This window comes from Chiloscyllium punctatum, chromosome 49 (genome assembly GCF_047496795.1).
Source record: "Chiloscyllium punctatum isolate Juve2018m chromosome 49, sChiPun1.3, whole genome shotgun sequence".
Lineage (NCBI taxonomy): Eukaryota > Metazoa > Chordata > Chondrichthyes > Orectolobiformes > Hemiscylliidae > Chiloscyllium > Chiloscyllium punctatum.
In genome coordinates, this window is record NC_092787.1 from 4700151 (window position 1) to 4712626 (window position 12476).

At 36.4% G+C, this 12476-nt stretch overlaps 1 protein-coding gene across 6 annotated transcripts in view; it reads left to right on the top strand.

Annotated features, from left to right (window-relative positions):
* cdk5rap2 (CDK5 regulatory subunit associated protein 2) overlaps positions 1-11707 on the top strand; it is a 132017-nt gene extending 120310 nt beyond the window's left edge. For 5 of the 6 annotated variants that reach the window (XM_072566089.1, XM_072566086.1, XM_072566084.1 and 2 more), the window contains 5 exons: positions 2008-2151; positions 3140-3278; positions 4307-4353; positions 8335-8386; positions 10956-11707. In XM_072566089.1, the coding sequence (XP_072422190.1) occupies positions 2008-2151; positions 3140-3278; positions 4307-4353; positions 8335-8386; positions 10956-10969 (396 nt within the window). In that variant the 3' untranslated portion in view covers positions 10970-11707. The remainder of the gene's footprint in view (positions 1-2007; positions 2152-3139; positions 3279-4306; positions 4354-8334; positions 8387-10955) is intronic. The other variant, XM_072566085.1, reaches the window with a different exon arrangement.
* The last annotated feature ends 769 nt before the right edge of the window (positions 11708-12476 follow it).

A 12476-nucleotide genomic window follows, 5' to 3' on the forward strand; every position in this document is an offset into this window, starting at 1 on the left:
AGCTTGGCATATGAGAAGTGGTTGAGGAGTCTGGATTGTTTGCGATGGAGTTTAGAAGGTTGGGGGGGGTGGGAATCCTACTGAAACTTAGAGAATACTATAAGGCCTGGACAGAGTGGACATAGAGAAAATGTTTCCACTAGTAGGTGAGACCAGGACCTTAGGGCACAGCCTCAGAGAGAAGGGGTGACCCTTAAGAACAGAGATAAGGAGGAATTCCTTCAGTTCGAGGGTGGTTAATCTGGAGCTCATAACTGCAGAGGGCAGAAGAGTCCAAGTCATTAAGTGTATTTAAGACAGGGAAAGGGGTTCAAGGGTTATGGGGAGAAGGCAGGAGAATGGGGTTGGGAAAGATCACCCATGATCAAATGGTGGAGCATATTTAATGGACCACATGGTCTATTTCTATTCCTATGTCTTGTGGTAAACTGCCCAGTATCTCATTGGCACAGTCCTAAGGGCCTCTGGTCTTGTCATCATGTACTCAACTGCAGAATACTGTGACCCGGTACGGTACTAAACTGATTAATGTGCAGTCCTGCTCTGCAATGCATGTTATCACAAATACTCTTTAAACAACTCACCACCTCCTGGTAACTATTCCTGAATAACATTTTTCCGCCCCCATATCCAGAGGGAAATTGCAACAGCAAGCTACTGGAGGTCTCCTCCAACTCAGGTGTGCCTTTTATTCAGTGATTTCTCATCTCACTGCACACAGATATCATTAATACCATGGCTTTGTTCTAGTGTTACCAATGCCCAAAATAGTCTGGAACAATTAGTTTAGAAATGGAAGCTTTTCTCTCAATCATTTTAAATTCATTTTAAAGCGCACACAGTGATATGGATGTTTTCTTTTCCACAATATAAACTTTCATTATTTTCATCAATGTCATTTTTTTTTATTTGAGTACCAGAAACATTTTGAAATGGTACAAAGTTACTATATTCTTCCTTAAATTTCTTTCAGCATCTTCCACAGTTCAAATCATTTTATTTACTTACATACTATGGTTTATATGGAAGAAATGGCAGTAGTTTCAGCAGGTGTGACAATACCAGTAGAGAGAGAGAGAGAGAGAGAGAAAACATTTACATTTCACATCTGTGACTTTTCACCAGAACTTGGAAAAGTTTGAAAACTGAAAGGGGAAATGATAGGAAGAATGAAAATGAAGGACTGACAGAATGGTTTGGAGATTTTAAGTTCTGGCTCTCCAGCTTAGATTGAGCTTCACTGGAACATTAACAGGCCAAACACAAAGGTCAGAGTTTGGAGCAAAGAGTAGAATTAAAATGCCCCAAGGTGCAGGAAGTTCGGGGTCATGCTTGGAGACCGACCTTGACTTCTGCCTGCTGCTTTACTACAGCAGTATAGTTGAGTTGCAGAGAGATCTATTTGAAAGTGGTGCTCACAGTTTTGGTTTTTAAAAAAAACGACTAGGCATGTTAGCAACACAGCAGGGTGACGTTAATATCCAAATCTGAGCGGACCATTGTAGGTTTGTACATTCCATTCTTAATATGCAGTCAGTTAAGAACATATAATCATAAATATTCCAAAGCATAGCAGATTCACGTGTAAATTTGAACAAATCCACAATTTGATTTGCAAATTAAACCAGCAAAAACTTTCCTAGTTCAGGTCCATCTTAAAACCTCATCTGAGACTCGATCCAGTTCTTAATCCTGGAAGCATAAGTGGGTGTGTGGAGTCTACGTCTGAATCCAGGATATACTTAAATCTTGGTGCTTCATATTAAAAAGCCCAGTTTTGTTAGCAATGTTTCTACCCGTCAACATGTAGAATTAACCTGATATGAAATGAAATTGATCACAGGTTGAATTATTGGACCCCTAAGTGATAATAAATACCTTTTTTGTTATACTGGAACATGCTGTTTCAACACCAGAAATGAGATGTTTATCTATTTTGTTATTGTGCTGCTTAAAGTTTTTTTTAATAAAGTTGAGTCTAACTTGTCTTTTTTTTTGCTGCTCCAGGAACTAAATGAGCTTTGCTTAAAGGACTTATCCTCAACCATAAAGACTTTGGAACAAATGTTTGAGGAAGCAGGACACTTGGTAAAACGCTTCTGGAGGGTATCTTTACCGATCTCTTCTGCTAGCTCCAGTCATCGTACACAGGTACAAAAATTGAATTTATTGGGCTACAGCAATTTCTTTTCTAATTCCTTATAGTGTCCAGCCTGAAAACAAATACTTTTCATGAAAGAGGGTTCTTCTGTCTTGGTGCTGTAATACCGAATCGTGGAAACATGCAGAACAGAAAGGGTCTGTATATTGAATTTCAAAACTAAAATTCGAAATCACGGTTCATTGGCAATGTAATTGAAGTCCAGTTCTGAAAGCACCTTTTGGGCTTTTTGTCCAAGTGTCTGATTATTTGGCAGATGAATTATTTGGTACAAAGCCATGTGGAACAAGAAGAAAGCAAGTTTTAATCCTTATTGATACTTAGCAAGCTGAACGCAACTCCACAGTGCAGGGAACAATAGAATTTACCATTTTCATAGAATTAGACAACGTAAATGGAAGGCATTCAGACAGTTGCCTGAGGTAGCATTTTGAAAAACCTTTTTCAACTAGTCTGTATCCATGTGCTTTTACCATAGTTAATATATCCAAATTCCTTTTGGATTACTTGATGTTTCCCTACACTAAGGGGAAAAATTCCGCAATTTAAGCTGAAAGGTTTTGTACAGATTAATGTGCTTCATATCTTCTAGCACAATGAATTAATTGAACTGTTGAAAAATATGCTCCAGTCATGCAATCAGATTCAACCTTAGCACAATGACTTACCTGTTTGGGAGAGATGGTGAATACGCACAGTTAACTTCTCTAAACTTCTGTTGCACTGTACTGAGGAACCTTGATTATCCAAACATCACGGGTGGGCAGTATTTCATTTAGTTAATCAAATGCCGGATGACATAGTTTAGCCGAGCAACGGGACCTTGCGATCTTGCCAGATGATCCAAAATTCTGATAATCAAATGCCAGATAATAGAGGTTCTTCTATAGGCCACACTTTGATAACTAACTAATGAAAATACGTGAACTGAACATAGACATTAGCACATCTTCATTTCTTTTTTTCTTTGCCCTATAGGGAAAAACTGTGACTGATGAAATTTACCGGCTACGCAAAAAATTGACTGATCAGGAGAAACTTTTGCATGGCACAGTTAAGCGTCTTCGTACGACTAACCAACTAAAGGAGGGAATGGAAAAGGTCATCATTAATCAATGTATGTAACCATATCAGTCGTCATCATTTGGTTCTGCTTCTTGATCAAGCTGTTTTCGAAGCATCACATTTACTTTAATTGTCTTTGATTAACATCTCCTTTTTCAATTGCTAATATTTTTGCTGAATAAATATTGAAACATCTTGTATTGGTTGTTTTAAAAAAAAAATTGGTTGTGAATAATTTCCCACACGGGAGCGCCAAGTTTGCCACCTTGCCTAAGAAACCCATGCTGTTTACATATGGGGTTCAGTGATTAAGGTTATGCTGTCATTAGGTACCCCATAGAGCCCTTTTTTATTTCGAACATTTTATTTTTTCTCTATGTATCATCTCAACTGATATTTTTTTTTAACTATCTTAATTTATGCTTTCAGATTCTTGCTCTGTCTTAGATTCCACTGCCAGAGAAGTTACTAGGATTATGTATCCTTAGATTCACAAATGTATGCAATACTACATACCTGTAGCTACTAGCTGTACCTTGTCAAGTGGTAAAATGAGTAACCTAGCAGCTCACTTGTAGTCATTTATTACTACTTAGATGGCACGAGAACTACTTATCTTTGAGTCAGTTCCATAAACTGATGAGTTGAAAAATCAAGAACAAAATTGCATTTTTTATATAAAGCGGCTGGCAGCACGAGCAGCGAGATTATCAAGTATCTCCAGGATTCACTTGTGCCTTTAGGATTGAGAACTGGACAGTCTTAGTTGAGTTTTTGAGATGGATCTGAGCTAGTACAGGATTTGGTGATTTAATCTACAATTCTAATGTGGATTTGTCTAAATTTGTATATGAATTTACTGTACCTTGCAATATTCATGACTGTATTTTCTTAGCTGACTGCATATTAAGAATGGTGCACAGAAATATGCAATATCTATTCACATATTGGAAATTAATGTGTCACCTGCTGTGCTGCTAACCTGCTCAGTGTCTTTTAAGATTGTCAGCCATGTATTAAATATAAATTTAAATATATCTGTGGCTTATTTTTAATTGAAGTCTTCTATTCCTTTTAAAGTGTCATTAACTCATGACGTTCTGAAGAAAGCTAGAGGAAATCTGGAGGTGAGTGAGGCAATCAAATAATCTGTGATTGAAGATGGTTAAAATGTTTAAAGCAATTTGATTTGTGATAATGGAAATTGCTAGCACTATAATTACTAAAGTTATCTCTCCTGGTTCTGTTTTTCTTTTCTGATTAAATATCCTCTTTGCTGCATTTTCAAATTTAAGGTAGCTTTAAGTACTAATTTGTGATGTTTTGTAGAAATGTGGACACCCATCTAGAGGAATAATATATATATAAAGAATTAAAAAGTCCAAAGTTGATTCAATCAGATGTTGTCAGTGATGCAGGCTTACGGTTATGAAAAGATACTTCAGAGGTTAAGAAATGATCTATCAGACGTTTTCAGGATTAAGTTGTGAATTGGGATTGATTCGATTTATTTACAATTATGACAAGCCTTTACCGAGGAGCACCACAAATTTAAGATAATCCCAGAAAAAAAATGATTAGAGAAAGAGAACGTTGCAGAATGTGGAATCATAACAACAGCCATTACTTAAAAGCAAGTTTGTTCAACTTTAGTTGTTTGGAAAAGAGTGATATTGATGATTAGCAGAACAAGCAGAAGAACTGAATTGGATTAGGTCGCCCATTTGGAGGAAAAACATGTCAGCAGGCTCAATAGGTTCAATGGCCTGTTTATTTGTAACAATAATGATTTGAATTTACAATTCAGTCTTTTAATCAGTAGTTCTTTTCCAATCATTGTTGAGTGGTATTGATGTTTCGAGGTAATACAGTTGATGCAGATCCTATGCATTGGCCAGTGGAAACATAGATTCATTACGTTGACCATGTGTAGATGTCACTTTCCATAGTGCAGATTTGCTATGTCTGTTAATAGTGGTTGTTTAATTTTGCCTGATGCCTGTGTTGCGTATACAGTGTCCTTTTAGTTTATGTAATGCACTTGTCATTAGTGAGACTGACTGATTAACAGAATAATAAAGTTGCCTATAGATTAGGATCTGCCTCTGGTCTCGACTAGAAGTGTGAAACAACCATGTAGAAAATTGCCAGTGCATCTTACTCTGAGCTTAACACTCATTTTGCTTAAAGTAATGATTGTTTCAAAAGTAGTAGATAATAGGGAGTGAAGTGAATTGAAAAGAACATCGTGTGATATAACACCTGCCAATTTACTAGGAGCTTGCTTCACAACAGTAGCAAGAACTAAATTCACCCTTATTCTTCTTATTGTTCCATTGACTATAATCCTTTCCATTCTTTGAAATGTTTTTAACCAGAAATAATAAACAATTAAAACTTATCTCTGAAGATTTGTAGTCTAGGAAAAGGATGTAATGCAGCACATGGCCAGGTGTTTATGCCCCAGTACATTTAATACAGACTTGCTATGTGACCTGAGCTTAGTCCTCCCCACCAAACCTTCTCAACTTAGAATTTCAGCTGATGCAAGTTTCATTGGTTAACATCTATAAATTTGAAAGAAGTTGACACACTGATGTTAAAGCAGCCCCTAGAGTTAAAGTGATTAATATACTCAAATCTTAGGTCTCAATTTATTTCTGTTATAAACAAACGAATAAGGAGGATGAACTAAATTACTGAGACTGTTCTATACCGCCATGCATTCACAGTGTCCAAGGAGGGTACATTAACTCTACATGCTTAAGATGTAAACATGCTTGATCAACCAATCTATTGACTTTTGTCCTATCTCTGATCTGTTCACTTTCACCTAGTTTTTAAATGTACTGTCTCTAATCTATAGTTTCCGTAGTTTTTAAAGGAGAGCACTGACTACTTCATGTGATATGTAGGTAGTACTGATGCTGAAAGAAGGGTCTGTGTGCTTTTACCTAAATAGCAATGTAAGTGTGTGTCTGAAGATATGGCCAGTTATTAGGCCAGATGTTTTCTGATGCATTTTTCCTGATTAAATGAATAACAGTGGTTTCAGATCCAGACAGCTATATGCAGTACCACTGGCTCACTTAGAAATGACATCTTTCCTCCCCTCTTCCCTTGTGAATATTCTGTTTATAATTTTAAGACATTTGGTGCTCAGACTCTGAGAACATGTAGAATGCAGTCAAAAAAGTAAGAGTGCTGTGAAGATGTACTGCCTTACTTTTCCTTTTGCATGAGGGGTACTTAGCTCTGCAATTGATTACAAGCGTAAGCTGAAAAGGCCACTTGGATGACCAACTAGAGGTTTTATCATGTAAATAATCTTGTTTCAAGCTGATACCTCAATCTTGTTGGGGATCAGGCTAGTCAGATACACCAAAATGCCAAGGTGACCTCAGCTGAGCTCACTGAACCATGCTCATTCTGATGCCATGTCATCAATCTGAAAGTAAACCATTTTTCTCTGTCCTAATATATCGCCTGACCTGAATATTTCCAGCAGTTTGTTTTTAATTTTATTCAAAATTTCCAACATGTGCTTATTCTGCTTCTGTAAAAATGTCAACATCAGTCTATAAATAGTAAGCCTTCCGACATATGTAGCTGGCTAAGTGGCAGTTTGAGTCAGTGGCTAAAGTATAGTTTCTAGTGCCACGTCAGTAGTCAGTCACATTATCTTACACAGTATTTCAGTACAGAAGGGGAGTATGCCACATTGTCAGAGATGGCAATAAGGCAGGATCATCATTCCCTTTATAGCTGATAGAGGTGCCATGTGAACAGTGAAGACCGTAAAGGTGACAGTACGCAAGGATGAGACCGAATGAACTGGAAGTTTATTTAGGTTCAGTTAAGTTTTGCAATATAATTATTCTGTCTAGATTGAATTTTGCAGCTTTTACCAGGGATGAACAGATGTAAACTGATTTTAAGATGGATTATTTTTATGGAGTAATTACTCTTCTTGCCGAAATGGCCACTTTTCCCCATGTATTTGCAGGCAGGGTCTTGGCATCAGCTAGCCTCAATAGGGTTGAATCAATTCCAGAGTTCAGTTCAGAAAAATATCACTTTCAAGGCACTATGCAGTGTTGGTGAAATAGTGGTGCTGGTCATAAATTTTGGAGATAGATGAAGGTTTAGCCCCACTCTGGGATGATTTATAAGAATTATTGTGGACAGTGGGGTGATTTTCTCGGAGTTAGCAAGGCTGAATTCAGTGACATTGTGCGGGTGAGATATCGGGTATACTCTGGTAATCAACATGAAATTATGTGGTAAAATATAGGCAAATCAGAGGTAATTGTTTCAGATATTTCAAAGCAACTGGGGATGGGGGTTTTAACGGAAGTATGAATAATGTAAAAGAAGAATTGAGTGCAGGGGGAAAAAAATTACCGTCTTGGAAGCTGGCCACTGCTTTCTGTCTCTCCTGATTGACATCAGCTTCTTCTTTGCACATGCATGTTCTTTGTGCCACTTAGAGGTGGTGTTTGAACCACATGCAGCCTTATTTTTAAACCTCCTTATAGAATCATATACAGCACAGAAACAGACCCTTCAATCCAACCTGTCCATGCTGACCAGATATCCCAACCCAATCTAGTCCCACCTGCCAGCACCTGGCCCATATCCTTCCAAACCCTTCCTATTCATATACCCATTCAGATACCTTTTTAAATGTTGCAATTATACCAGCCTCCACCACATTTCTACCATGCTATACATGCAAATGTACTTTCCTGTGTGCAGAAAGCAATTGATTCCAAACTTCATTTTCTAAAAGCACATTGTAAATTTAAACCAGGGAGTTTTCAAGTTAAAAATGTGAAATTATTTAAATGTTTTATTGAGTATAAACCAGTTTTTAAATGTTTTGAAAGTTTGACATTGGAAACTAATCTAGTACTTAGAATGATCATTTACAAATTTGCATTTCAACATTTTTTTTTGCATGAATTCCCCTCCAGTTGCACTTCCCTGTATTAATACACTTTTGTGTCTAAAATTCTAATCTTACTTTTCAAGCTTATTTAATTCAGTGTTTTACTCCTTTTTTCTTTTTCTCTCTCCACTCTTGTCCTTAATCGGAGCTTTTGCAGATGAATCATTACATGGGTTTTGATCTTAAAGGCTTTCAAAAGCAAAGTGAAGGTTGGTGATGTGTGTAATCGCTTGTGTGACTGCATGCAAATACCTGATTCATGCTGATCTTAAGGTTCTGGGTTGAAATTATTTCACTTCCAATTGTCTGATGGTTTCCTGACTTGGTGTTTTAATAACGTTTTGTATCTGGTAATGCCTTAATTGATTGGTGCTGTTTCTTTATTCAATTGGTTCACAACGTACAGAAGCAGGACATCTTGCAATGTACCTTGTCCGCTAAGATTTTTTCCTTCAGTTTTCAACGAAAGTTGTGTTTTCCCACAGAGTTGCTAGACTTAAGAATTAATAATTATCAAGCGAGGGCAGTGAGGCATCTGGAATCTTGGCAAACAAAGGCACAGAAATTGTATCTCTGTCAAATGAAATTTTAAGGAATTTGAAATAATAGTGAATTGGAGTTGTTATGAAGGTGTAAGGGGTACTGTACCTTTTGAGAGTTGAAAGCTAGCAAGGACTTAAAGAGACAGAGTCCGGAACAAGGTAACAATGTAATGCTTGGTCAGCACAGCAAGCACTGCCTGGGTTGCTATGCAACAAAAATAAATTCAAATTTGGCCAATCAGTTTAAATTATGCTCCAAGATACCAAACTCTAATCAAGTTTGAATTTGGTATTTTGACAATATTAAAACCAATGAAATGATCCAATGTTTTGGGATATAAAACTGGAAAACATTGAACAGTTGAGGCAAAAAGACCAACAGATGTAGGCTGTTAGTCAGAACACAGAGGTTCCTGTTTGGAGAAGGAGTTTGCACAGAGGAAAACATCAACACCGATCTGGAGAACAAATCTACCTAGGAAGGTACAAAGAGAAGATTCGATACCTGGCTAGTTTTGTAATTTAAATTTTTCTGTAAATTTTAATTGGTGGCTTTATCGGATCAGTATTGTAGAGGGCAAGGTAAAAGGCTTAAATAAATGAGTTGTAAATAGTTAATATTGTCTGTTAGAATTTTTTAAACAGTTGTTAATTTTTACTTTAAATAGTGACTTTTGGAATAGGTCTTTGCCTCTGGAATTTTCACAGATTACTGCACAAGGTAAACCTTTTCTGTGTTGCTGGTTTAAATTAGCGGGAGCAGGTTTGTCTGGTGTTATAACAGAGTGAGTGAACTCACGTAATATTACATGTAGGAGGAGAAATAGAGTCAGAGGAAGGAGAAGAAAAAAGAAACAAAGGGAAAATCATGCATTTTCATTTTATTTTAAAATCTCCAATTCATCTGTGCCTCAAGAAACAAGACTCTACATTTTCAAATACCTCTGGGAAAGAAACAGCCCAACAGGTTTAATTGGAAGCACTAGCTTTCGGAGTGCTGCTCCTTCATCAGGTGGTTGTGTGGCACTCCGAAAGCTAGTGTGCTTCCAATTAAACCTGTTGGACTCTAACCTGGTGGTGTGTGATTTTTAACTTTGTACACCTCAGTCCAATACCGGCATCTCCAAACCTGGAAAAGAGAGACTGATTAGCAGTTATTAATAACTATCATGGCTGTAAGTCTGGCAAGTTTAAAAAGTCTACTTAATGTGCAAATATAGAAACTTCATGAAAATTGAGATTCCACATGAGATATTTCATAAAGCTAGAGTGTTGATAATCAGCCAGCCACTTGTGATGCTTTGTAATTCAAAAGTTATTTCAGCCTCATCACAACTCGCTGACTGATTTGAGCAATGGCCCAAATTTACTGAAGAAATATGTTAAATCCAGTGTGGAGCAGTAATCTGTGAATTCTAGCTCAGTGGAGTAATGCAATTCAGAAAGATACTACCAAGTTTCCAACATTCCCAAACTAAAGAGTTGTTCCAACCCAGATGATTTTTTTTTGGTCAGTTTCATAGACTTCAGCCATTTTCCTGTTGTGATTGCTTGCACTTGAGTGACTAAAGTCAATGTGAAGTATTTTGTGCAAGGGAATTTGCAGGAAGCCTGAAAGAACTGCATTTTAAACAATCTTTTTTTAAAATATCACTTTAATAAAAGCATTTTATTACCTATGTTGAAGACTAGTTGTATTCCAATAGATAATTATCTCAGTTTGATGCAAAGAAGCAAAGTAGTTTTTAACATTGAGAAATTAATCATGTTAACAGTTTCAAGTTACTCTCCTTTTTCTGTCAATGTGTGTGAATCTTTATAAGAATATGAAAATAATACTATCCAAGGATCGCTTGCCCTCAGAGCAAAAATGGTGCGCATCCATGTATTTAACTGTAGGATCATCTTCAGAGGAATCTTTGCGTAAATCTCTTGTTCAGATTTGTCCAAGCTAGGTGGAATTATGTCAAAGTTTAATATTACAATCCTAAATAGGATTTTACTGATGCTGTTGTTTTTGGAGATTTATGTTAAGTCTGCTCTCTTTTAAAATACCTTGTTTTGCATGACAGCAAATCAGTCAAATAAACTAAATTTTATTAATGTGCTGAATACATTTATTCAAGTTCTGAATGTTTGCTAAATTATTAATAGTATTGTATAAATTGCTACTTCATATTTTTAATTTGAGTTTTTATGAAGTTATCTCAACAGTAAATTACTTTTCTTCAAACAGATCCAACCTTCTGAAGCTCCAATAATTGGAAATAACTAATTTGGTTGATATCGCTGCAATGAGATCTTCCAGTGAAGAGGTTTGCTCTATTCCTGAAAAGTTTGACTCTTTAACATCATTTTGAAGCTGTTGAAAATAATTTCTTAACCTGTCAACTTGCAGGTTGAATTGCTGATTTATTTTGCAATGTTATTTTTGTCTGGAAATGGCTTTTTTGCACAGAAATGCAGAATTGTTTCTGCATAAAATAATGTTAGATGTAACCATGAGTACTTGCAAGAAACTGTAGCTTTTGGAACAGTACAAGTGAAATGTTGTGGATTTAAAAAGAGTGAACAGTTCAAAGTTTTGTTTTAGATTGTAATAATTAATGATTTTAAAATAATGTAGAACATCAGAACTGTTGGAACATTTCATTTTATAGAAGAAACCTTTTGTACATTCCCTCAGTTCAGCAATAATTGTAGTGTGTAAAATCAATTTTGTAAATAATTGAGGTCAGCGTCTGATCGGCTGCAGGCTGTGATTATTGTATTGTGCTGTTTGTATATTGTTTCTTTCTTGGTACTGAAATGTTTCGAGGTACTGCCTTGGCCTTATGATTGATTCTTTTTAAATCGCTTTGTTGTGTTTTTATGGAAAAGAATGTGATGTAGATTTTAAATTGTGAAACAAGCCAGCCTTGCTGTACATTTTAGAATGTATGGATTTCAATCTGTTCTCTATTTTTCAAAATACATTTTATATCTTTACTGAATGTGTCCAGCCATTTTTTTGTTCAAACAAAATTCCATTCAAACTTGAGATATTTTGCAATGCGTTACTTACTAATTCTGGAGTATAGTTAAAAAGTACCATTGTAAAGGTCACTTTGTGAAAGTCTGTGTACCTAATCATCCATTGTGATCAGAATGTTCACTCGTCCATATTTTTAAATTATAAAGTACAGTACTGTGGAAGCAAATATATAGAATAATGGGGGAGCATTTTTGGACCAGTGACCATAGTTCTATTAATTTTAAAATTAGTTTGGGAGAGGGACAAAATTGGTCCATTGGTTCAAGGTCTAAATTGGGGCAAGGCAAATTTTGATGAAATTAGACAGGAACTTGCAAGGGTTAATTGGAGTAGTTTGTTTGTGGGCAAAGGGACCTCTGGCAAGTGAGAAGCCTTTAGAAGTGAGATAGCCAGAGTTCAAGATCTACCTGTAAGTGTGAAGGCAAGATTGACAGGAATAGGGAACCCTGGATTACAAGAAATCTCGAGGCTTTGACCAGAATAAAGGAGGTTTGGGTCAGGTACAGCCACTGGGATCAAGGGAATCCCTGGAGGTATATAGGGAGTAAGGAGGGAATTGGGAGGGCAAGAAAAGGGGCATGAGATAGCCTTGGCTTAGAAGATTAGGGTGAATCCAAATCTTTCATTATTCTTTTTCCTTTAATACACTTAAGAGAGTTAATAGTACTCCTCAAGAGGGTCTCCTCTGTGTGTTTATCGTGGAGAAAGACATGAAGACTGGAG